This window comes from Homarus americanus, unplaced genomic scaffold, assembly GCF_018991925.1.
Source record: "Homarus americanus isolate GMGI-L3 unplaced genomic scaffold, GMGI_Hamer_2.0 scaffold16712, whole genome shotgun sequence".
NCBI lineage: Eukaryota > Metazoa > Arthropoda > Malacostraca > Decapoda > Nephropidae > Homarus > Homarus americanus.
In genome coordinates this window covers 2,527,366-2,554,837 of record NW_024757794.1, presented here as the reverse complement: position 1 = coordinate 2,554,837, position 27,472 = coordinate 2,527,366, and the positions used below count along the sequence as shown (strand labels likewise).

At 35.4% G+C, this 27,472-nt stretch overlaps 2 protein-coding genes across 5 annotated transcripts in view; one reads left to right on the top strand and one right to left on the bottom strand.

Annotated features, from left to right (window-relative positions):
* Window positions 1-331: 331 nt before the first annotated feature.
* On the top strand, window positions 332-11,627 carry LOC121857759 (translation initiation factor IF-3, mitochondrial-like). 4 transcript variants are annotated; one of them, XM_042353908.1, is made up of 4 exons: window positions 332-446; window positions 9,241-9,431; window positions 9,795-9,935; window positions 10,985-11,627. In XM_042353908.1, exons 2-4 carry the CDS (start codon window positions 9,279-9,281, stop codon window positions 11,168-11,170), a joined length of 480 nt encoding a protein of 159 aa, XP_042209842.1. In that variant the 5' UTR covers window positions 332-446; window positions 9,241-9,278; the 3' UTR covers window positions 11,171-11,627. The 4 variants fall into 4 exon arrangements, with proteins under 4 accessions (XP_042209842.1, XP_042209841.1, XP_042209839.1 ...); XM_042353907.1 differs by having other exon boundaries at window positions 332-813; window positions 9,246-9,431; XM_042353905.1 differs by having other exon boundaries at window positions 332-813.
* Window positions 11,628-21,699: 10,072 nt separating this feature from the next.
* Window positions 21,700-27,472, bottom strand: part of LOC121857652 (cysteine protease ATG4B-like) — a 78,187-nt gene continuing 72,414 nt past the window's right edge. Inside the window, exons 6-8 of the mRNA XM_042353713.1 lie at window positions 25,298-25,452; window positions 24,786-24,942; window positions 21,700-24,613 (exon numbers count right to left, since the gene is read on the bottom strand). Coding sequence (XP_042209647.1) covers window positions 24,552-24,613; window positions 24,786-24,942; window positions 25,298-25,452 — 374 coding nt within the window. The 3' untranslated portion in view covers window positions 21,700-24,551. The remainder of the gene's footprint in view (window positions 24,614-24,785; window positions 24,943-25,297; window positions 25,453-27,472) is intronic.

The following is a 27,472-nucleotide window of genomic DNA, read 5'->3' as shown; positions in this document are numbered from 1 at the left end:
GTCTTCCACACGCACAGCTTGTCTTCATTACTGTCCATCAGCAAATCAGTTGTCTGAAATTCTGAAATATGTTTCTTCAACTCCCCTACACCCCTCTTACAGTACAACAGCTGGCGTAAAGGTCAATGTTAAAAAAGTTTCATAAACATGATCACTATAAAAATAAGTTTTTCAAAAGTAGACAAATCAATTCACCATATCTGACAAAATTTAATACTGTATACATATAAGATTCTACTGCTGCTATGCAATAAAGATTTTATTAAATTTTGATAAAAAAAATCAGCGGTAGTGTTCTTGGTATATTTCTAACATAACTCGGTCTCTGCCAGCTGGGTTATGTTTACATCTGATGTTGGTTAGGCTGTCCAAGCAATCCGGCTCATCATAAGTGAAATTGACATTGATCGACAGTTTCTTTCATCATGCTTGGTCATAGTGTCAGAGTTAGATTAAGACAGCTATTTGCATATTCTGATGTACTGTTACAAAATATATCAGTGTCTAGTCAAGTGTTAAGGCCAGGGTTACGTTCAGTGCCACTGGGTGGGGTATACACCACCCTGTATGGCACTACAACCAGGCACTGTGGGGTTCCGTATCTAGGGCCATACACAGACAGAGTTTTGAGGCACACACATTTGAGTTTTGGCAAGCTTTCTTGTTATCCCTTGGCCAGATTAAGTACATCCACAGTGGACATGAAGATAAGACCAAAAGACTTAAGTAAAACGGATGGGTCAGGCAATAGCATTGACCTAAAGAAAACTCGGCAGTACAATTCACCTCTGATTATTCTCATTGATACTGAGGGTATGTTGTTAGTAGCGTTTATGAGAAGTGTGGTACTTTACTTGTCGGCTTCGGCAGTTTTAACGTGCTATTTCATTATTTAGGGGAGTTTTATATTCCTTGAACCACTTTATTTCTTGGTTAGGAAAGTTGTTGTAATCATTGAGATTAATCCCCCTCTTGTTTGGAAGAGATTATGGTAACTTTTTACTCTTTGCAGCTTTTATTAATCATCTAGGTTCATCTAAATATATTGTATGAGTTTGAAAAAAAAAAGTGCATTTTAGTGGTGCTACCTTATTGATGGTTTGTTTTCATAGAGATTTTTCACTAAAACATCTATTAATTTGTAGACTGCGAATCTGGCAGTGGAAAAATGAAAAACTACTTGGAATAATTTTTTTAGCAGAACAGCCAGTAGTCGGTAGTAGGCAGCTACCAAACAGGTAGGTACTACTGCCTGGGAAGATAGTGGAACCATAAGGTGTTCTCTAATGGTAGACCCTGCTGCCATATGGCATCACGAAAATTATGACCAAGTCCCAGGTTGCTGAGCTGCCTTTCTGCCTCATTTACATGCAATTGCAGGGTTTCAATTGTTTCTCTCACTTTGACAACACAGCATACATATATCGTTTCTCACTACTGATTTTTTATTTATTTTTGTATTTCTTTATGGTTTATTATTATTATTATTATTATTATTATTATTATTACATCGTTATTATTATTTTTAATATTATTTTATTTTTAATTTGTATTTTTATTATAAATTTTATTTACAATGAATTATTATTATTATTATTATTATTATTATTATTATTATTATTATTATTATTATTAATTTTTCGTCCCCAGGCCCTGATGTGGGTCATTGACCTGTGCCCGGGTGGGCTAATCCCTGTAAAAGAAAAAAAAGCATGCACATGTGTGCCTTTGACAAACTAAGGACAATCATTGAAATATGATTGCTTTTCGCAGGAACAGACCATCGAGTAATTTTAGTGGCTTGATAAATCCCCCCTATTGTTCCTAATAAGTTTGTTAGGTAATTATTGATGACTGACCTGTGGCCAATTTTTCATAGAAAACGATTATAAAAACCCTGCAATTTCACTGTGTTATTTAGTGGAGACTGTCGTACTTTGTGCAAATGTGTTAAAAAGTGGTTATTTCTAAATTAAATGTAACCTAACCTTAGTTGATATGAAAAACAAGCAGCAGAAGCATTGTTATAAGACCTCACCAACCCAACCAAGCAAACCTACTTACCCCCCGATATATTGAACAGAAAACTTATGATATGGTGTAATTTTAAATTTTTGTGGATGTGAGAACAGCCGTCCATACCGAACGGTTCTTAAGCATACACTAAGCATCGGTGTTGATCAAGCCCGGGCGGCAGTGTTTTGAAATACGTCAATTTGATTGGCTGTTTACACCCTGGCATGAGACGTCACCACTGCATTACTGCCTAGGCACCTAATTATCTACCAAACAAAGCATTTGCACAAGAAATGATTATCGTATCAGAACTCACTGATGAAAATAAAGGAAGAAAGTAAACAGTAAAACAAATAACTCGTCTGTGGGTCAGTTGTCAATATTAACCATTTGTTTTTCATGAGTTCTGTGTTTGTGGTTACACTACATTTGTAATACACTTACTGTATATCTTTTATGGTGTGTAAACTATGAAAGTTATTGTAGATACAGTAAAGTATGTCAGATGAAATCTGCTCTATGATGTAATCTATCTTATGTAAGACCTGGATAGTCTAAATCCCCATTCTGTGTTTGCCCATGCTCTACTCTTGATGAGTTATAACGTCATCTCTTGTGTATTGTCAGCAGTCTCAACACCTCCAAACTTATATCTTCACTTCCAAATTTCACACTTTCTCTTGCTATTCTATATTGTACCTTTATTATACGAAATTAGCTCATTTATTTAAGAATACTACTGTAGATAGAATAATTTAGCGTTAATTTAATTTTTCCACATAATACTTGTGAGTAAATGAGGAGAAATTGGACAATCAGGCATTGGACGAGCTGACCGTTCTGGGTAAACACAAGAAATACACTCTTCCACGTTCATAGAGTGATACGGTATATATAATTTGTAATAAGTCTAAATTCCTGCTAGAATAGTAGAGATAAGTTTATTTCTCTAGAAACGGCCGCCATATGTGATGTCACCACTTAACCTGTAGACGATGGAGTCAATTTAGAAGTACTGTAATGACATTGTCTGGACTTTGTTTTGAGAATGACAACATAGTGCTGTTATTTTTTTTTTGATGATTCACTAATGAACCACTGGGATATATCATCATTTATATTAATTAATGGGTAAAATTTTACTTTTAACTACCATAAGTATTTGGATGCCTAGATTCGAGATAGGCTATATTGGGTAAATTTAAGTTTTGGTAAACCCTGTACAGTACTTAAACATGCAGACTATATTTTTTTCTGATGGTTTGCGATATGTTATGAACGATTTAGACCTTCATTTTTATCGGAAATCACTGGTTTTTAGTTACTACCCCCCTCCTCTTGCCATTGTATGTTAAGCTAACCTTATAACTCACCATACCCTAAACTAACCTAACCTAATATATGACCTGTATTTTCTTATGCGATCAAAAAATGTTTTGCGACAGAATCCCTTAGAGATAATGAATGTTTTGCGACAGAAATCCCTTAGAGATAATGAATGTTTTGCGACAGAAATCCCTTAGAAGTAATGTGTCTTAATATTTAAAGTACTGTACAAGTACTTAATCCCATAGTTAGAATCTTAAGGTTCCCCAGATGACCAAAACCAAAATAATACCAATATTGTTTGGAATGTTTATACTGTACTATGAAATTTGTAATAGGGGCAGCTAATATCCGTTGAATTTGTTAATGTGCTTAGTAATATTTATATATTCAAATAGCATTACTATGTTGCACAGTAAAGCACAATTAATTATCTAATACAGTACAGTGGTCCCTCGGTTAACAAACACAATTCGTTCCAGAAGGTCGTTCGTTAACCAAAAATTTCTTTAACTGAAACCATTATTTCAATGGGATTTTGGGTAATTGGTTCCAGCTCACCGAAAATTACATACAAACTAAAAATAAATGCAGTAAAGTACACTTATTTGAGGTGTGTATGTAGAAGGCTCCTGGTTGATGATGAAGATGATGGGAATTAGAAGTGAAGGAGGAGGAGAAGGGAGAAGAGAAGGAAGTGTGGTGGAGGAGAAATCACCCCATGCTTCATGTGTCATTTCACCCATAAAATTTTAAGTTCACTAGGTGTAATTCAAGATTATTTTCTTTAAGTCAACACTGCACTGTACTATATATTGTCAATATGTAAAATAAATTTCAGAATGACCAATAATTGTACTGTAAAAACTTAAAAATAGTTTATGTTCAAGAGAGTCTCAAGCAAGATGCTTCCTCCACTGAGCAGGGGTCTAGGACAACTGGCCGCCGCCATCTGGCCGCAGCCCATGAAGTACCTAACCTAACCTAACCTAACCTGCCTTGAGAGCGCAAAATTAGGCGTTTGCAGTTTACCCCCAGTCCGCGGCGGCCAGATGGCGGCGGCCAGTTGTCCCATTCCCACTGAGCAGAGACACAAACTGACGCCATTCTGGGTGAGTCAAGTGGCTGTTTGGCGTGCTAAAACCTAGTTCCCTGTACTTCAATTATGTTAAATAATTGTTAAAATGACTAAAAATTTTAATATAAGACTTGGAAAATTATTGAATAGTACAACCTTCTTGATATTTACTCAAATGGTAACGAATTTAAACCCTAAAACCGATTACTGTATTGGCGGACTAATACTCCAGCTGGTGAGTAGGCGAAAGCAGGCGAAAACATGTTGACACGATTTCGTAAGGAATTCGTTAACCGAATTGAATGTTCTCATGGAAGGTAATTCGTTAACCAAGGGATCACTGTGATATTTATTTACAGAGCCTATCAGCTGAGAAGATTGGACAATTACTTCCAGGGTTCATCAAGGCAGATGAAAGAAATTTACCAAAAGTAGATGTCTTTATGATAGTAGAGTATTATCAAGAACTCGGCCATCCAGCTATGAAGCACGTTAAATTACATCTGTCATCTGATAATCTCAAGCCCATTCCCTGGCCATGGTCATCCCTAGTCCTTCCACAACATTAAATATAGACATCACTGACGAAAACTTACATTTTCCAGACATGAAATGGAGAACAGTGATGAAAACTTCCATGTTGGAGTTATCGGTCTTTTGCATTATTTTAGCACCAAGCAAGTAAATACACACGATACTTGAGCAGTAATTTATTTTAATCTAAAATTAAGGTATGCCTGTTTATATCAACATTGTATATGGCCACAAGTCCTGTATTTCTGCTGGTAACAACACATACACCACAGCTGGCTGGGTGGCTCCCACTAGTCAGTGACATCACAACCAATCACAGCTTTTCGCAGTCACATGACTTTTTATCAACTTTAACCCTTATTTTTTTTTACGGTTTTTGGCCTAATATATTTAAAAATATCATTACTGTTACTGCCCATGAGAAGAACCAGGAGATGTTTAAGTTTTGGCAGTTACTGAGTAGTGAATAGTGAAGGTGTTGAGAAAGGTAATGAGTGGAGGTGCCAGGCATGTGTTTACAGAAGGGAGACGCTGGAATTTGCTGATCTGTTAATAAGAAAAAGACGACGCCTGGTGCCTCGGTGGTTTCCTCTGCTGTGAGGGTCAGTAAACGCTTTGGAGCCATACAGGGAACACCCCTATCTCTCCTTAAGACCCTTACACTTAAGTCTGTTTACGGAACATTAGTGCATACATGAGATCCCACCATTGTATTAGTGTGATATCAAAATGATGTTTACTTACGGTATGTGTAATAATTGTTGTTGACAATAACCCTCTGTAGTTGTATTATTATGATATCAAAATGATATTTGCTTGCGTGTAATAATTGTTGTTGACAGGTTTTGACCGAATTATATTCTTTGTGTCCACTTGCAGGGTCTCCTTATCCTGTGATCTCATTAAGGGTGATTACAATTACCATAGTGAATTTAAGCGATTTCTTTATCCATTGACCTGCCATCTTACGAAAAAATTCTGACCATCTACTCGTCCATTGGCAGAATGTCTGTTTGAATAGTGGTGTGACAAATCTATTTGTCCTTACATTTGAGGAATGTTATATTGTTTGGTAATTGTAAGAAAATGATGACACATTGAAAGCTTATTTGTAGAATTATTAACATTGAGTGTTAGAGAATAATGAAATAAGTTACTGTGCAGCTAGTGTTTGTAGAAACTCATTGTTTAACAAAAGTGACACGGGTACTACTGTACTGTAGCTACTCTTGATTTACTACATGCTTTTCTTGGATATATGATCATGATAGTATCCACTTGACATAAGTACTGTAAACATTTTATGGAAGCCCATTGGTCCCCAAATTTTCAATTGGTTGATACTTTACTGTCATGTGGCCATCATTGTAGTACAGGGAGGTATTACCGACTGGGAAGATATTGGAAGCATAATGTATTGTCTAATGGTAGACCCTGCTGCCACATGGCATCACGAAAATTGTGACCAAGTCCCAGGTTGCTGAACTGAGTTTCTGGCTCATTTACACACAATTGCAGGGTCTCAATTGTTTCTCTTACTAATGACAACACAACATACATGCAGCTGCTTCGCGACTTACGACGGGGTTAGGGATCCAAATCCAGGTCGTAAGTCGATTGGTTGCAAGCCGAAAATGCTTAGATAATGCATAGAAAATCTAAAATGGGTATCTCTTTTTCTTCTCAGCACCACAAAAGTCTCACTTTTAAGCTTGCCAGCCATTTTAAAGTGAATTACAAACGAAAATTTTGTCAGAACACAGAGCAATCAGTAATGTTGGGACTCGAAAATATGTAATTTGACAAAATTTTGGTATGACTGAGGCAGTCGTAGGTCGAGTAGTACCTGTAGTACAGGAAGTCCCCGACTTACGACCGACTCGACTTACGTCCACCCGCACTTACGACTGCCTCAGTTGTACCAAAATGTGTTCAAATTATGTATTTTTGAGTCCCAAAATCAGTACACAGACAAAATTTTCATCTGTAATTCACTTTAAAATGGCTGGCAAGCTTAAAAGTGAGTGTTTTGTGGTGCTGAGAAGAAAAAAAGACCCAAATTTTCTATTTTCTATGTGTTATTTAAGCATTTCCGACTTAGGACCATTTCGACTTACGAACCTGAATGTCGGTCCCTAACCCCGTCGTAAGTCGGGGTGTACCTGTATATTGTTCCTCACTTTTAATCTTTTTTTTCATTTTTGTATTTCTTTATGGTTCTTTATTATTATTATTATTATTATTATTATTATTATTATTATTATTATTATTACAGTAGTCCCTCGGTTAACTAGCACAATTCGTTCCAGCAGGTTGCTCGTTAACCGAAACCATTGTTTCAATAGGTTTTTGGGTAATTGGTTCCAGCTCACCGAAAATTGCCTAAATTCAACAAAAAGGGTAGAAAAGTACACTTACTATGAGGTGTGTATGTAGAATGCTCCTGGATGATGATGATGATGATGATGGGAATTAGAATGGGGGTGGAGGAGAAGGGAGAAGAGAAGGCATTGGGGTGGAAGAGAAGTCACCCCATGGCACCATTTCACCCATAAAATTTTAGTTCTCTTGGTGTAATTCAAGATTATTTTCTTTAAATCAATACTGCACTGCTTTATATATTGTCAATATGTAAAATAAATTTCAAAATGACCAATAATTTGCTTGGAAACACAGAAAAAAAGCGTTTAGTTGAAGAGAGTCTCAAGCAAGATGTTACCTCCACTGAAAACAGAGAGAGACTAACGCCTGTCTGGTGTGTTAACAAGCTGCATGGCACGCCAGAAACTAGTTTCTTTACCTTCAATTATGTTCAATAATTGTTAAAATGACTAAAAAAGTTAATATTAAACTTTTAAAATTATTGAATAGTATAAACTTCTTGATATTTACTAAAATAGTAAGGAATTTAAGCCCTAAAACCGATTACTGTATTGGCGGACTAATACTACAGCTGGTGGACCGCCAAATGCAAGCGAAAACATGTTGAAGTCCGCTCGTAAAAAACTCGTTAATCGAGGGATTGCTCGTTAACCGAAGTTAAGAATCTTATGGAAGGTAAATCGTTAACCGAGGGATCACTGTACTACTACTACTTTTTTGCCCCCCAGGCCCCGATGTGGGTCAGTGACCTGTGCCTAATCCTGTATAAAAAAAAAAAAAAAAAAAAAAATATAAATATATATATATATATATATATATATATATATATATATATATATATATATATATATATATATATATATATATATATATATATATATATATATATATATATATATATACACAGTGGTCCCTCGGTTAACGAGCGCCTCGGTTAACGAGTTGCCTTCTATAAGATTCTTAACTTCGGTTAACGAGCAATCCCTCGATTAACGAGTTTCTTACGGGCCAACCTGAACATGATTTCGCTTGCATTTGGCGGTCCACCAGCTGTAGTATTAGTCCGCCAATACAGTAATCGGTTCTAGGGCTTAAATTCCTTACCATTTTAGCAAGTATCAAGAAGTTTATACTTTCAATAATTTTAAAAGTTTAATATTAAATTTTTTACTCATTTTAACAATTATTGAACATAATTGAAGGTTATGAAACTAGTTTTATGCGTGCCATCCAGCCTCTCAACACACCATACAGGCGTCAGTCTTTGTATCTTTTCAGTGGAGGTAACATCTTGCTTGAGACTCTCTTCAACTAAATGCCTTTTTTCTGTTTTTGCAAGCAAATTTTTAGTCATTTTAAAATTTATTTTACATATTGACAATATATAATGCAGTGCAGTGTTCATTTAAAGAAAATAATCTTGAATTGCACCAAGAAAACTAAAATTTCATGGGTGAAATGGCACCATGGGGTGACTTCTCTTCCACCCCAATGCCTTCTCTTCTCCCTTCTCCACCCCCATTCTAATTCCCATCATCATTATCCAGGAGCCTTCTACATACACACCTCAAAGTAAGTGTACTTTTCTACCTTTTTTGTTAAATTTAGGCAATTTTCGGTGAGCTGGAACCAATTACCCAAAAGCCCATTGAAACAATGGTTTCGGTTAACGAGCAGCCTTCTAGAACGGATTGTGCTCGTTAACCGAGGGACCACTGTATGTATGTATGTATGTATGTATGTATATATATATATATATATATATATATATATATATATATATATATATATATATATATATATATATATATATATATATATATATATATATATATATATATATATACTTGAATCATTTTGTATTATAAGAGAAATTTTTTTATGGTAAAACTCATTTGTTTCAGAGAAGGTTTCATCTGTCAGTCTCACACAGGCAGAAAGAATGGCCAAACGACGAGATTTGAAATTGGTTAAGGTTGAGGATCCCTCATTGAAGAGTCAAGATAAACAAGTTTACAAGTTAATGACGGGTAAACAATATTTTGAAGAGGAGGTGAAGGCCAAGAAAAGCTCCAAATCATCACCATCTTCAAAGGTCTTATGTTATTTTAAGTAATTTTGTACACTGTAGAATATAAACAAATTCTTTTCATATTTTGCAAGTCATTCTCTCTTGTCTTACCAAATTTAAGTTGACATATAGGAGTTTAATCCTTAAAGGGCAGTCATCATCAATGGAAGTTTCATGTTCCCTGTGTTCCTTTTGCACTTGTGGGGGTGTGGAGAATCCCTAGCTGCTGATATAGGTTTAAAACAATACCGATCATCTATACTGTATGAGAAACATAAGTTACCTGTATTTTAAGTTCTGTAATTTATTCTATGGTCATATATTAGAGAAATATGTGGCAAGTCACTAAAAGCAATAATGGATCACATGGCAGTTTTATACTTTCAGGGAGAAAAAATACTGACAATGTCTGGGAAGATTGCTGCACATGACTTGAAACCAAAACTTCAAAGCATCCATAAGTGGTTGGATAAAGGACACCAAATCAGAGTTACAGTGACATCTAGAGGAGCAACAAAAGGAGACTTGGTAAGATTGTATTCTGTAGTTGGGTAGAGAAATAAGAAAACATAATAAGAAAGTATGTGTAACAATATTTCTAGGTCTTAAAACACTGTATAGGGTGTTTTACTGTATTACACTATAGTAAACGTGACCAAAGAAAGAAAACTCAGTGCTGAAATCGATGCCAGAAATAACTTTCAACTATTCTTTGAATTCTCAAAATGATAAATTTCGATTGGAGGCTGAAGCCAATCATTGAGTAACCATTTCACTTTTAATGTAATTATATTTAAAACCTATCTCGATTCACACTTTTGCTGTATTTCCTGCACTTGCCATTTTATTCTGCTACCGCCAGATGATTTTATTCAGCTTGGGGGTAAACTCCCGCAGCCAAAGGGTTAAGTTCTTATTTTGTAAAATGTGTATACAGTAATTGTATCATAAATTTGACAAGTCTAGTCTTTCATGTAGCTTTCTGATTTTGATACAGTAATTTCACAAACATGTTGAATCCAGAATATCTAATGTACAGTACTTGTACGTATATGCAAAAGGACTCGGAAATTTATGGTTGCCATGTTGTCATTGTCAGCAGTAACACTGCTGACAATGTTCAGTTTAGAAAATACCACGACAGGAATTTCATTATACTTCTGCAACCTTGGCTTTGGGGATAAGATTCATTTGGAATAAATCCTTCATCTTAAAATGTAAAAGGCAAATACTGTACCATAAAAGAGGAAGAAGGTGGTAAATGTGTTCACCTCTACTACCCCAAACAGTTGGAAATAGAGCATTACTTTATATTGATGGATTGTTATTAGATACAGTATTTGAATCACATGAAGATTAGCATCTAAGTTTATTTTACCTAAATTGGGGAGCTAATCTTCATGTGATGTGATATCTAAGAAATCACTTTTATATGATCCATGAATTATATTCATGTGATACTTTGTTGTACTTACTGTCTGGTCTTTATCTTCACTGATAATAAATTTTTTATGTTGACTAATCCATGAATTTATTGTATTCTTTAAAAATTTGGATCTGTCTTATTCTCTTCACAGGAAAGTGTTTATGGGACAATAGAACAAGAGGTTAAGAGCAACAAAGGTCGTGTCTTACAGCTACGAGAAAAGTTTGGAGATTTTAAATTTACCATCGTTCCGTCCAAAGTGGAAAAGACCTCAAACCAGACTCTCGGTGAATCTTCAGAAAGGACTCATGATAGTGATCATAATGTGACTCATTAAGCTTCAGAACCAATGAAGAGTTAAGTTTTAGTTGGTGTACTGTATATGTTACAACTGTTGCTAACATAGTACAGTACTTTAGTTCAAATTAGTTATGAGAGAAGCTCGTTAATTGTTGAATATTACTTTGTAATTTAAATATCTATGACGCAGCTCTATAACCATACCAGGAAAGTTTTTAAAGCAGGAAGATGCCAGTAATAGTTTAAATGTCAAATGTTCTGTTAATAACCTCGGTTCATAAAACTGTCTGGATCAGTGATATTAGATGTCACAATACAGAGTTCTATCTCTCATAATTTGTAATGTTGTTGGACTAGTGTATTACTAATCTGGCTCACACTTAAAGACCTTCGTTGTTCAAGCGCAGTTATAACATTATAAAACAACAATATATCATTGAAAGTATACTGTACTGTACTGTAATTGAATAAGTTAATAATAAAACTGAAATGGTTGATGAATTTTGGGGAAGTGAATGAGCAAAATTAAAGGGAAGACCAAATGTGAGGTGAGGTGACTTTGTTGAGGAAGTCAGATATGCTATGTTATATGTCAGCTGTCAGGCATCACAGTAGAGTACATTTGAATAGATTAAAGTCTTTTGAAAAAGTATTTGTTAGTTTTTAAATGAAGTTCAGTTTTGGAGGCAGAGTTCAGTACCCATTTATTTGAGGAATTTGGCTATGTATTCTGTTTATGATACTAAACAATATGTGGCAATTTGTACAGAAATTTCATAGTTATAAATACAGTCAGTTCTGCTATAACGCTATACTGTAGTTGTGTTCTTGTAAAATATCGTGTTATAGAAAATCGCGTAATAGAAATAACAGGGCTTATGGAGAAAATAGGGTTAGGTGCAGATTACTACTCAAAATCGAAAAAAAATTAGTAGTTAGCCTAACACAAAGGATAGCACAGTCTAAATAAATGTTACATTCATATCTAATAATGAAATCATACAGTTAATGTAACACTTTACCTTGAAAAAATATGAATATAACTTGATGGGGGAGAAGGGTGATTTTGAGGTTGATAACATCGAGCTTCTCTTCAAGTGTTATATCCTTTCTTTAACGATCATCACCGGGAATTCGATCACCAGAACGCTTCTTGGAGATATTCTTCTTTACCATATTCACAGTTAATACCACAAAATTGGAGAAATAGTAAGCAAAAATCGCGTTACAGCAAACAAGCGTTCGCGTTATACAAATATCGTTCCTCTATTCATAAATCGCGTTAGAGCAAATTCGCGTTATCAAAACACGCGTTATAGCAGAACTCACTGTACATTACTTTTTAATAAAATGAACAATCAAAATCATGGTATTGTTTAAATTAAGCAAATACAATAATTTAATAAAAGGAAAAGCCTTGTAGGATGATCATTATTGGCTTCAAGCATCATAATAAGACTGGATGCAGATTTAACAATGCAAAAACCATGCACTATAAGTAGCACAAGAGGAATTGCTGAAGACAAATGGGCATTAAATCAAATCCTTTATTACAAATAAAACAAAATTATAAAATCTGAAGAAAATGAAGATATCCACAACAGTTAAACTAATAAACACAGACACATTCTACATTATTCCCAATCTACACATAGAGAAAATTTTCATCATAAAATTTAAGTAATCTATATGTAATGTTCACAATAATAAAATACGCCGTTTGGAACGCTCACCACATTGTCTAATCTACATACTATATACACCTAATCAAGTGTATTTAAAGACATTAACTGGATGTACGGTACTGTCCAACAGCTTTGCTAAGAATTTAAACATGTATAAAGGTATTTTTGAACACACAATGTGAACAAATTAGTTTTTAACAATAAAAAACTGCATATTATTGTAAAACAATTATGAGTGTATTGTTCAACAATTCCACTTTCTGTCTGGAGTGATTAGCAGTGCTTCAATGCACTGTCATACACTGACTGGAAAAAAGAAACAATGCAAATATAAATGAATACTACTACCTAGACTCACAACAGGACAGTATATACAATAATATTTACATTTACAGCTGATTCAACAAGACCTTTAACAAGAAGCACACTTGTGAAAATACAATCAAAACTGTGCACTTACCTATACTGTATAGCAATACAAAATGGGACAAGTTACTTACACCTCCATACATAACAATCATACACAATATGAAAACTATTTTGAGTACTTAAGCACATCTCATCTCCATCAAAACAGACAAAAAGAGAACAGCTATCCAGGATATCCTAAATACAGTGATCATCTATTTAACAATATCTATGATTATTGGAAGAATATGCTACTTGAAGGACTTTTGATTGCCTCTAGTCCACAGGTAAACAGACTTTGCCAACATCATCAGCATTTGCACGTGATCTAATCGTGTCTTGTATACACAGTTCAAGTACTGTACCGGTATAAGCATATGGGACTCATAATTATGAGTTAAGGTACAGTATATACAAAACCTTTGTTTTGAAAAATATAAATTCATTATATTTCTTCCTCACACTGTGTGCTATGATCAACATGATACAAGACAGCTTTTTAATCTTTGGATATAAGGGTTAGAACAAAGTCCCAGTCGCAGCACATTCATATGGAGTGGGTAACACTCGTACTGTATTTGTATCCATTAAAAAAAAAATAAAAAAAAAAATAAAAAAGGCATTACCCTCAACAAAACCCTCCCATTTTCATAATTTTTGTTTCAATGAGGAATGCTTCAAATGCGCTACTTCTTTTTAAAGAAAACCAGATATAAAAATGTTAAAATACATTCTTTTTATTATTTACTGAACTAAAACTAATTTTCATAACTGGTCCATAAAATTACATATAAAGGCTTACTAGAAGAGATAAACAGGAGTACAGTAATGGAGGAAATAAATGTTTTAAAGTTTTCATAAATTTGTATAAACTACCAACATGGACCACCAGTCTTTGCAAAAACAACCACTAACTGAACTCTTCAACTCATGACTTTACTTACAGTAATAATAACATCCAGTCCATTCACTTATTTAAAAGTGAACACACTCATGTATTGTTATTTGGGTCTGACATTGTATTTATGGTAATAGGAATCAATGAAACAAGGAGCCATTCTTGTGTCTGATGGTCACCAAGGCCCTCTACTCTAAATACAGTACTATCTGCAAGCTGTCATTATCATTCCTTTCACTTAATGTACTGAAGCTAAATAAAATATATAGTGATCTTTTAAAACAAATTCTAAATCTTTATCATTATCATCACTGTTTGTTATTTCTGAGAAGCAAAAAAAGCAAAGCTGTTCTACACAAGTACATTCACATTACACAATTTTATATGAGACCTTATGCTTGCCACTCATTGAATTAACCCATGAGGGCCTTGAAACACCATCCTGTGATTTCAAGGTAACATATAGTACAAACTGTATTCTGATGGTATCATTAATATATAAAAATACATTTCCTATGAGACTACAGATCACCAACTGTCTCCCTTCCATACAATACATTTCCAATACAAGGTAGAATTTTCATTGAAGTATTAACATAAACCTGCAATTATTTAAGCATGTAATCATAATTGTAAAAAAATTATCTTGAATGAACTGTTGTGCCAGTGTTGAAGTAATGTCCAGGGTGATCATAACACTGTGCACTACGCCATTTACTCTTGTATTGTGTCATGCACCATATACAATGAAGTACCATATGCAAATCTAGACACAACATTTGAGTTAAATGAGCAGCAAGTTCGATGTTACTGTTATTTTTGGAATAACTAAATGATGGTTTAAGATTCTTATGGCTAGTTAATTTGATCAATATGTATTTATTAATAACAATTATAAAAAATCGTCTTCACTTGTTTTGCTGTCAAGAGCAGAAAACTGATAAAAAAGATACAAGGTAACTTTATTGAAAACTAAAAAAAATCATCTTCAGTAATGCAGTTTTCCACCTGTTTCAGATAAGGCAACATGTACAGTATGTAATACAGGGTACTTGATCACATAAAAATAGCTGTAAAATATTGATACTGATGATGATGATATACACCGTGAGCTATTACGACATGTTTAGAACTAACAAAACAACAATTAAGAGAAAAATGCTGAAAAAATAAGACTGGCTAGATAGTCAACAGCCTACTGTAAAGTAACAATGAACAGCCTACTGTAAAGTAACAATGAAGAAAATAAGCATTATAAAATTGTGATATTCTATTATGCTGTTGTTGTACATAAAACTACATAAAAATGCTCCATACACAGGAACACAACCTAATGTAGGAACCACAAAAACCAGTGATCTTGACCGGTACGAATAACATAATAAAAAAAAAAAATCTTTCAAATAAAACAAATATGATTGTATGAAAACCAAAGTTAATAGATGATGGACATTGTCTCACCATAAAACCCCCACATTTACGGGAACTACTGCATAGTCAATCTAACATAACTACATTTAAGAAAACCTGGAAGTAATTATTCATATGTTACTCATTATTTTTAAATTTTCATTAATTTTGAGCTATTACCCGGTATGTTAATATTAAAGTACCTGTACTGTAAATGAAACTGTATCATGACACAGAAATGTTATTCACCTATCAACTTTGGTTTCCATGCATTACTGATAGGGAAACTATATACAGGTGCTCCTCTACTTACGAACGAGTTACGTTCCTGAGGTTTGTTTGGAAGTCCAACTTTACTCTTGTAGATACCAAACTTATTATAAAAAATGAAAATATTATGGATATTTAGTACAGCTATACCCTTTAATACAGCCTTAAAACCTGGCTCACTCTTCTCCTCTTAGGTAATGTTTGTTCTATCTGGAATTTTCTTCAAAATAATCCAGTCTCATCCACATTAAACACCTGTTCTGGCAGGTAACCCCCCTCAGTGATGATGTTTGTATCTCTGAAAGTTTGTAGGTTGAACGTTCTTAAGTAGAGGAGCACCTGTACTGTATATATCTTATGTTGAAATACTCCTACACTATCTAATTGACCTTGGACATCTTATGAACACAAACTCTGAACACAAATTTACCCTTTTAAGAAATAAAAAAAATATTGTAATTCGCATAGACAACTGACAAATTCAGCATATTGCTCTGGCATCATAATAAATGAAGCTAGAAAAATAATATTACTTGTATTTACAAATTTGTGGTACCTTTAAGTCTTTAACAAACTCGAAAAGAATTAACAAATCTATTTAACCATGTCATCAATAACCAACAGATGCACATGGCATCTCATTTTCTACAGTATATACTATAGTACTGTACTATACAGTAAACCACCTTAGCTTTCTCATGCAATTTTTTATAAACATTTATTCATATTTATAATACAGTACAATACAGGTAACAGTCATCATCCAAGGCAGCAGTTAGACTGCAATTTAAAGTTTGACAAACCAATACAAGTACTGTACTGTACTGTACTATACCTTATATTTTTCTTTCTCCCTTTCACTTATTTTTAGCTGAAAAGGCAAGCCTTTCTCTGTGAAATTGAGAATGCACATGTGTACAATAATCTAGGCTGAATACAGTGACTGGGAACAAAGTTCAATGGTTTTTCTTGATTAAACTTTGGATTCTTAAGTTAATGAACAAATGCAAGAACAGATCAGACATATGCCCACAAGATTACAACTATTGTTTTCAAGATTAAATGGCAGTTGGTTCATAAATTACCAGTTATTGTACTTGCAGATACTGAATGCCCATGAGAAATTCACATTTATGGATTAAGTGGGCCAGTTCACACGAATCTCAATATTTTCTATACTATACTCAGAATCTTTTATTAATCTTTGAAAATGAAAATTGTTAACCTATGTAGAGACAATCTGATAACCTTTGATAATTACTTCAAAAGATAGGATATTTTATCAGTGCAACAGTGTAAACTTCAGTTCTACTATCCCTCCTTCCTATAATGACATACAGTACTCTTGAGTGAGAAGTGGTTTACAATGTGGGGCCATTGGGTGATACAAACTGCTAACTCTGGGCCTATGGCAATACCATACACCATATTTAGGATCTAGTCTCCATAAAGTTTACTCAAAGTTCTGTATATATTTTTGTAGTGTTTTCAGGTAAACTACAGATTGAAATAAAAATAACACAATACAGCCTCAGGGATATTAATTACAAATACATGCCAGTCAGATATGAACTGAAGGTATATGAAATTTTATCTTAGTGACCATAAGAATGTCTGCAAATCACTATCACTTGAAGTAGTATTGCCATATATCCAGGACTTAAGTGTCAATACATTACAGCTACAGTAGTAGCATGATTAGATTAAAAGTCTTGGCTGACAAGAGTCTGATGGCCTCATTAAAAAATGGAAGCTCTTATTGTAGACATCAAGGAATTTTCATCTCTCTTTGTGATCGTTCTGTGGCTTGAATCACACATATCAGCACTTAACAACTGACGCCCCCCCCCCAATCATGTTTCCACTCGACATCCTTCAATGCTGTTTCCAAATTAATCAATCTTTCTTTGTTTTCCACTTACATTTACTCATGGTATGATTCTGCATGTCATCCAACAAGGAAAATAAGAAGACATATACAGTATGGTAGTAATAGTAATAGTACCTGTAATATTAACACAGCTTTTTTTAATTCTCTGATGAAATATTTATGTTTAAATTTCTACCTATCTATATGCTATACATATTGTTTACATTATGACTACAGTATTATTATTAGGTTGTACAGTACAGCAATGGTTGACCTCAGCTGCCAAGGAAGCACCAGTGTAGGATAAGTTAGAGATGTGTCCTAATAATGGTTCATTTTTCCCATTAATGATTCTTTTTTACCCCCGCCATGGTTATTGTTACTCCTATTAACCCCCTCTCACACGCAATAAGTTTTTAATTTTATGTGACCATGACAAAAGCCATATGGGACCAATCACTTGAGATCTGGTCATCTTCATTCTGCAGCCAATCTATCCCACAAGTGATTGTTTTTTTGCACGAGTTATACATCACGAGAATAAGACTATTTTTTCACTCTGAATAAAGAAAACAAAAATTGTGTTCCGAGTATCACATCTCGGATATTTTCTCACAAACCTACCAAGGTATTACAGTATACGTATAGTTATAGAAGGGCAATTTTATGAGCTTCCCAATGGTGGCTTTGGAATTTTGAAAACTAATTGTGGGGAGGATGGGAGAGGAAATAGAGACAAATTCTTCATACCAGCATGGGTAACATGAGGAAACTTGGAAAGTGGAACTCCACCCATGCTTTGGTACTTTCTGGAAGCTTCCCTCGCAAGATGATGCAGTCATCTATGACGTAGGAAAATTTAAGACAATTGTCTTGATAACTTTTTTTAGCAAATTTTTTAAAGTTCAAAGATGCAAATATGCTACCCAATGATTTGATGCAATTTGTCATAATGAGCGAGAGGGTTAATGACAGAGTACTGCATTTTTCTTTAACAACATACTGTATACAACATGGAACAGCTTGATGACTGGCCATGAAGCTTCATACCTCTAATAGGACTTTTCTTGTGTTTTATTTGTTTTCAATTGTACTTGTACAGTGAACCCTCACTTTACGCGGTCAATTAAACCCACGGCGGCCCGCGTAAAGTGAGAAACGCGTAAAGTGAACAACATAACATATGGGATTAATTGAAATAGAGACCGGGCCGACCCCCAAACTCCACTTTTTCAGACACAATACCTACGTTGTAGTAAAAATAACTTCTTAATTTTATGATGGTATGTACACACACTTAATAATTCAGAGAAATATCAATAATATTAGGTTTTTAACACTTATATTAGTAGAAAAGATGGCTGGGCACACGGGGATGAGGGGTTGGTTCCGAGGCAGAGGGCAGATTATTGGCCCTCACCTGTATCACTTGTATCACTATCCACCACAGAGGCTTGCAGGGCCTCTTTGTCAAACCCCTCAAAGTCCATATAAGTCCATATCCTCACTATCATTATCACTGACTTGGGCCGGCTGTGGTGGGTGAAGAACTCGGTAATGTTTTGATGACTGGGCGACCTTGTGCGCACCCTGCTCGCGCCGCACTCCGCGTAAAAGGGTACACACACCGCTGAAAGTGAGCATTCCGGTTTCGGCAGGGTACCGCGTAAACGTGGAAACGCGTAAAGTGGGACCGCGTAAAGCGAGGGTTGACTGTATATTTTGATTTACAAAATTAGCATTTTTTCCTTCTTTTAAAACTATGAACAGTACTGTATCTTCTGAAAATACTTCCTGTGGCAATCATAAGTTTTTTCAAAGAATTTTTTTGTTTGTTTGACCCGTTGGATGCGTGCAGTGTTTGACTGTACTGTACTCAGACGAATCATGAATACTAATACAGTAAATGCGGTGTTCGATGTTTAACATGTCTTTAAAAAATGAGCCACTTTGTTAAGTACTCAACAACCCTCCCTCTTCCACCTAGCAGACAACAGTCAGTAGTTGTTGCCATACAGTGACATCCGCACTCATAAACAGTGACTCAGCTGGTCGTTGCCACCCACGCTGTGATCCATTTACAGCATCTCTTGTCCATATTTCTATTTTGCTTTCATCATTATTTCAATGCGATAAGGATGTAATAAGGTCAAAATATGCTTTTTACGTGTGTGATATTTACTCTAATGCTTATATAAAGAATCATTATGATAATACACCTGTACAGGTATATGATGTCTCTGATTTGTTTGTTCATGAGTTGGCAGTGAGTGGCTGCATACCATAATTAAATCTGGCCATTTAATTCTGTTCTCCTTCTATTACTTTCCAATACCTTTCTAATAGCATAGTACAAATACAGTAAGTCCCCATTGAACATTAATCCTTTGAACGAATCCACATTATAATGAAAGCAAGTTTTTACTACCCATTTGCCATTTAACAAACGAAAGTTCTGCTACTATGAAAGGTAGGTCCCCCACCTTTCTGCTTTCTCACCACCAGCTCCATGATCACCACCACTACCTCTATTACCACCACCTAAATCATAATTTCATCTTCCTCCCTCCCTCCCACCCACTGCTCTCACTGACACTGCGCCTCTCACTCATACTATGACTGTAATTCATGATGGTACAATATTGTACAATACTGTACATTGTTTATTCGTTATTCTCACTCCATAATTTAAAATTTATTAACCTAATGTAGAAAGAATATGATGTTCATTTATACTTACACCCAATTTTTGTGGGTAGACATCAGCTGTTCAATTGTGTATGGCAGTCCTGCAGCCAGTGTTACCAAACAAACCGAATGATCCATCATCTCCTCACCACCACCACCACCTCCCTCCCACCGCATCTCACCGACTTTCTGCCTCTTTCTCATTCTCATTCTACTATGACTTTCATTCATGATACAATACTGTACAACAAAAAATACTGTATTGCTAAACTAGTAAACAAAAACGAAATGAAAGTTTAACACAGTCACCATTTGCATACACTGCCTGCTTCCCCAGAGTAAGAGAGACCTACTCCCTAGCAATGCTTTCCCTACACTCTGAATACTTCTCTCCTCCCTAATTGAGCCAGCTAACACCTCACAGCTTGACCCATTAGCTACAATGCTACCATTAATCACTATTCTATCAGTAAACACTACTAATAACAGTAAATCCAGTGAAATATAGCAGGGAGTGAGGAGAGTTACAACTGCAGATGACACTCAACTACGGGACATTCACTCCCTCTACCCGCTCCCATTGCCAGGCAGAGCCAGGCGTATGTATGGGAGAAATATAAATCTTGTATGTAGTCTAATTTGAAAATGCTGACGGGCTCAGTGATAAACAAATTATATAAACCATGCATTTTCCTATGATAACATAATAAGAAACATTGTATCTTCACTAGAGTGAATGAATTAATATTCCCACAAACAACAATTGACAACTCTGTTTATGTACCTTTATGTTTTACAGGTTTGATTGTTTTTATCTTCAATATTTTGATGTGTTGCAATTATTTTGTCACGGAGCTTAGTACAGGAACACATCCCTCCCTTAGTAATTTATATGGGAAAAATGGTTCGATGAACATAACCAACCTAACCAAAGCGTTTTAACAGAACCTAACCCTTTCGTTCAATGGGGACTTACTGTAAAATTGAGGAATTGTGCTGTTTTGTTTGCTTTACCTGAAATGAAAGGAAATGACAAAATATTTTTTTATGAAATTTTACCTCAATTTCAATGTAAAAAATATATATAAAATTATGGAGTTTAACATAATAAATTATTTTGCTTCTTATGACAGAAACACAATTTCTAAGAATTTCTAACAACATATGATATAGCTCTGGCTAATTTTCATAGCATAAAATGAGGAATCCATAAATACTGTATTTTCATTTTTTCTTCATATTTTCCCCTGCTGTTAGATTTTTTTTAAGAAACAGTAATGCTAAATATGGAAACTTTATGGATATGCCTTGATAAAAAAGCAGAAAAAAAAGTCCAGTTAACCTTTTCATATTTTACTGGAGAATTAACAGTCCTTGTGAATGCAAATTGGAAATGAAATATGCATCCAAAGATTTCAAGTACAAGTATTTTAATTGTCAAAGGCTAATTTATGATACAGTACCTAAATCAACATACAAATATATAAGGAGTAACTTTTGTGCACGGCTCAGAAATCTCTAAAATCTGATAATTAAAACAAGCGTGTTCAAGAATTGGTCACTGGCTGTGTTAGGTGGCATAGGTACACTGTACACTCAGTATATTTTTTGCCTTCATATTTACAATTAAACAATGGATCACAGACAGGGTTGATAAAAAAATCATATGCATAATTAGCAGCATAAGCAAGACCTGCTGGTAAGGAGAAACTAGGAAGAAAAGATCCTGCAGTAAATTAGCTACCGGTAATTAATTATAGCCAAATATTACAGAAAGTGTTTCGGTAAGATTCAGCTTGTCCCTCTGCTCTGACAGCAAGTAAAGACTATTATAATACTGTACTGTACTAATTAATTGAAAAATTTCAACCACTTCCAGTAAAACAGCAATATATTCTGCGATGAAGGTCAGTGCTATAGGAAATTAAAGAATTTATTTATTTACTTTTTAATGTTCATTTTCTTTTGTCAAATTCAATTTTTAATTTTCTAATTGATCTTTTTTCTAGTTAATAATGGCTTCACTAACCAAATATTCTACTGTTTCAGGTTTTCAACCTTTTCACCTCTGTTGAGGTGAGTTTTCTTTTCTTTTACCCATACTATCTTTATAGCTAAAGCCTGACACCTCCCTTAACATGGACACAGCACACAGTACAGTAGTTCCACTGTGGCTGCTACCAAGGACTGTACTTACTGTACTGTATATTATTCTTGATTTTGGCCACACTGTGCTGTAGTGGGGGAAGGCTTGCAAGAAGGGGGGAAAAAAGGTTACTGAATCTTCAACACGTCTAATTATGGTGATGGTTAAGTTTCAGAATTTTATAACACTAAATACAGAAAAATTAATACAGTACAATGTGATGACAGATTGACATTACAGTATAATACTGTATGTTAATTTTTGTTTTATGTAATGTTTTTTCAATAAGATATTTAAAACTTTGTACTGTATCACTTAACCAAGACTCATTTCTTTTCTGAGAGATTAAATCATAACCTAGTTAGGGAAATTTACTAAACCAAACTTTATTTTCAAAGGGAGAGCCATTTGTTTTCATTCTTCTATTCTCACCATGATGCAGAGTGGCCATCATGAAGAATAATACAGATTCTGACATCACTTACATGTACATTAATATTTCCGTTAGCCGGAATCCCTCTTATCCGGAACTCTCCAATTTTCCGAGGGGCAAATTTTCTGGAAAATTCTGAGAAAAATTTCCCAGTGTACCTGTACCCGGAAAATTCCAGGGATGGGGGAGTTTTTCAGGCTTGAGAGATGAAAATCAAGCACATTTTCCTGAAATTCCGAGAAAATTTTACCAGTACCCGGAAAATTCTGGGGATGGAGGATATTTTTCCAAGCTCAAGAAAGGCGACTCATCACCCGGTAATCTTTCATTCGCTGAAGTGCTCTGCACCAATTGTTCTGGCTAACGGAGGTATCACTTTGTTTTTTAGGTTCATCTGATGATTATCCTTTAACTTATTTCACCTGAAGATTAACCACCATAAAGCTAACTTTACCTAACCTATCCAAGTAGCATTAGGATGTTTAATCGTTCGATGACATAAGCTGAGGGAGCTAATCTTCAGGTGATGTTTTCTCCAAAAGATGAGCTCATCTATAGTGTTCTTACTCCACAACAGTACTACCACGATTTTCATTTGGTTTACGTCTGTTGCTTTATACAACACATCATCATCCATCAGCATTATCAATCCCCATAAATCACTTGTGCTTTTGTTACCAAAGAGAGAAAAGAGAACAAATGTATATTCTGAAAAGTCTACAGTACTCAGATTCAGCAACTGTGCTATAAAATGCAATAATCATGAACAGCATACCAATACAAGGTGAAAACTTATCACAATGCAACCTTACCTTGGCCCTATGCTTCACTACTCCACCTTCTCTCTCAAAAGATGACACTCAACTCTACAAAGCATAATTTAAAAATCCTAAATTCTGTCCTCTTGTGCTTGCCGAACTAATTATTTTAAGATATGAATTCCTGTACAGTATATGAGTTAAAACATGACAATGGTTTTTTTCATATTCAAGATCATTCATAACAGTTGATGATTGATTTCTTTAATATATTCAATTCTATTTTATATTGATCTTCTCCATAAATGACTTCACTGATCTAAATCTAATATAGTACTGTACTACGACTTTCATAGAAACAAATTTTTCATGAAGACTTTACCATCACAAGACTAAGTTGTTCATGACAACTTTATGTAAAATAAAGTAGGAGTCAGAATGAGAGGAGGAATCAGTCACTATTAGAGGAGGGGTCAGTCAGTACAGCATTAGAAGAGTCAATCAATATTAGAAGAGTCAGTCAGTATTAGAGGAGGAGTCAGTCAGTATTAGAGGAGGAGTCAGTCAGTATTAGAGGAAGAGTCAGTCAGTATTAGAGGAAGAGTCAGTCAGTATTAGAGAAGGAGTCAGCCAGTATTAGAGGAAGAGTCAGTCAGTATTAGAGGAAGAGTCAGTCAGTATTAGAGAAGGAGTCAGTCAGTATTACAGGGGGAGTAAGTCAGTATTACAGGAGTCAGTCAGTATTAGGAGAGAAGTCAGTCAATATTAGAGGAGTCAGTCAGTATTAAAACAAGAATCAGTCAGTATTACAAGAAGAGTCAGCACTACTCCGTACTCAACTCCTTGGTGGTTTCACTGAAGAACCTCAAACTCCTCATCATCAGAGTCAAGGTGGTGATCTTCAAACTCCACACCTAAAATAAACAAACATCCATCAACATGAATAAAAATGTCAGGGCTGAGTGCTGTGACTTGTAAATAAAGTAAAATATACAAACATCTACAGGCAATCAGGTAATGTACTGTACTTTACACTGAAGTCGAGAATATTTATAAAATTTAACATGAAAATCATGCAAGTCTTACTAATCCCAGAAGCTCCCTCAAAAGAAGAGTCATCCTTCATGTAGTCAGGTCTGGTAGGGACCAATTCAAAGAGTGGAGTTTTCTCAGCGTCTATGAGTTCCTGCCGCATCCGATTACACAAATCATCAAATTCTTTTTCTGTACCACAATAAAAGCACTGCAAAGAAATAAGAAAACAAATAGTACAAGTTTAAATGACGGATTTAATTTTTTTCTGAATATATTTAATAGTTTATGAACCACAATATTCAATCCTCAGCATTAGATTCCATACCCAAATAATCTTGTCTCCTAAAATAATAAGGTGTATTAACAGGTCTACCTCCATTACTATTTCTCATTTACCATCTACATTTCATTAGCCTCTTTATGAAACCTTACTGACTGAAAGTGGGTCCTGTAGGCATTGATGGCACATTAAGAGTAGTGCAGATACAGTATAGGACACAGCATTTTTAGGTTTTGAGAGAAGTGTATTAATGTATCTTAGATTTAGCGAGGAATACACTTACCAAGGCAAGAGAAGGATCCAGCTGTTCAAAAGGCATACGTTGAGCATATGAGCAGTGGTAAGATTTGTCTAACTCCACCTCCTCCTCAGTAAGTTTTTTGGCTATGCTTCCAGCATCTTGTGTTGTGTGGGGGTCAAGGAACACCAACTCATCACCTACAACATAAATAAAACTAAGAAATACTAAAATGCTCTGGAACAATACAATATGAAATACAGTAGACCTACTACATCAATACAATATTTTCTAAAAATGTATAAGCAGTAATATTGCACTTTAAAATTATCAACTTGTCCCATATATTAATAAACTGTGCAAACTTCTCCAACATGGCTCCATATAAATGTGTTGGAGACACAGTGATATCTCAGTCAGCTGGAACAATTGATGGGGAGCACATCCGGGGATGAGATATTGCCGGGTAACCAAAAAACTTTCTCAAACCCGGAAAAATTCCTTATCCCCGGAATATTTTCTGGCTACTGAGAAAAGATTCTGTGAGTCTAAACTATGCATCTTGCACAGACAGATGCTAACCCACATCCCCAGAATGTTTCTGGGTGCTGGGGAAAGTTTTCTGAGTCTAAACTACTGGAGTCTGTAAAAAGCAGTTCTAATTATGTTAGAAACTCCAATTTTTACTAGAATAATCCTGAATAGTTTAAGAAATTTGGTTAAATAAATATATTTAAAAAAAAACTAAAAACCTATATAATATGGGCAAGAATGAAGCACTGTTAAGACTGGTATTTTCCACTACCACAGAGTTGTGGGGGATTAGTGGGTCTCATGTAACTGACCTGCAGTCAAAAACACAATTATAATCACAGATAAAACAATAACAAACTATACAACCTCTTATGGTCGCTGCATGGAATGTTAGGACCGTTTTGGATACTGGCACAAATGAGCGTAATGAAAGAAAAACTGCCCTTGTGGCAAAAGAGCTGGCTAGGTGTAACACCGACATAGCAGCCATTAGTGAGTCCTGGCTCCCAGACAAGGGTCGACTCACAGAACGGGGTTCTGGCTTCACCTTCTGGAGGGGTAAGCCTGCTGCGGAGAGAAACCGCATTTATGGAGTTGGCTTTGCCATCAGCCAACGCATCCTACACAGGCTAACTGAAATGCCTGTTGGGCTCAACGAGTGCCTCGTGACACTCAGAGTCCCATTGAATCACTCACATCATGCCTTTATCATCAGTGCATATGCCCCAACACTGGATGCAGAGGATGATATCAAGGAGGCCTTTTATGCCAACCTTGACAGAGTGTTAACTTCTATCCCCAGAGAAGATAAGGTTGTGCTCCTATGTAATTTCATTACTAGAGTTGGCATAGATGCTGACATTTGGCAGGGAACCATAGGGAGAAATGGACTAGCAAAGTGTAATCCCAACGGCCTACTCCTCCTCAGCAAGTGTGCTGCACAACCTCACTATCGCCAATATCTTGTTTAGGCAGGCCGACAAGTTCAAGGGTTCGTGGCAACACCCACGATCCAAACACTGGCATCTCATTGACAACATAATTTTCAGAGAAAGAGATCGGCGAGATGTCCTCATCACCTGAGCAATGCGTGGTTCAGGCCACTGCAACATTGATCATCGGCTCGTCAGAGCCAAGCTCTCACTTCATGTTGCCCCAAAACGGTGAAGGCAACAAGCCACCAGAAGAGATTTTAGCATTAAGCGTCTGGAGGATCCAGCGGTAGCACATGCATTCAGAGAGCAGCTCGAACATGGGCTGATAAACAACCCGACAACAAACAACCCAAATCCCAGTGCCGAATGGGGTATTCTCGACAGTGTCATGAAAAAACCTGCAGAGAGACCCTCAGCCAGATCGAAAGAATACACCCGGACTGGGTTGATGAAAATGACCCAGAAATCAATGTACAGTACTCATCGATGATAAATGTGCTGATTTAACTGACTGGCAGAACAACCCTCAGTCTCGGACCAAGGCTGATACCTTCCACAAGAAGAAAGCAGTGGCCCAGCGTGTATTTTGTAAAATAAGGAACGACTGGTTTAAAAATGAAGCATGTTAAACTCAAAAACTTGCAGATTAACACAAGATGTGTGAATTTTTCAAGTCCGCTAAAACATTATAGAGTGGAGTCTGCATTTACGCGGTCAATTGGACCCGTGGAGGCCCGCATAAAACGAGAAA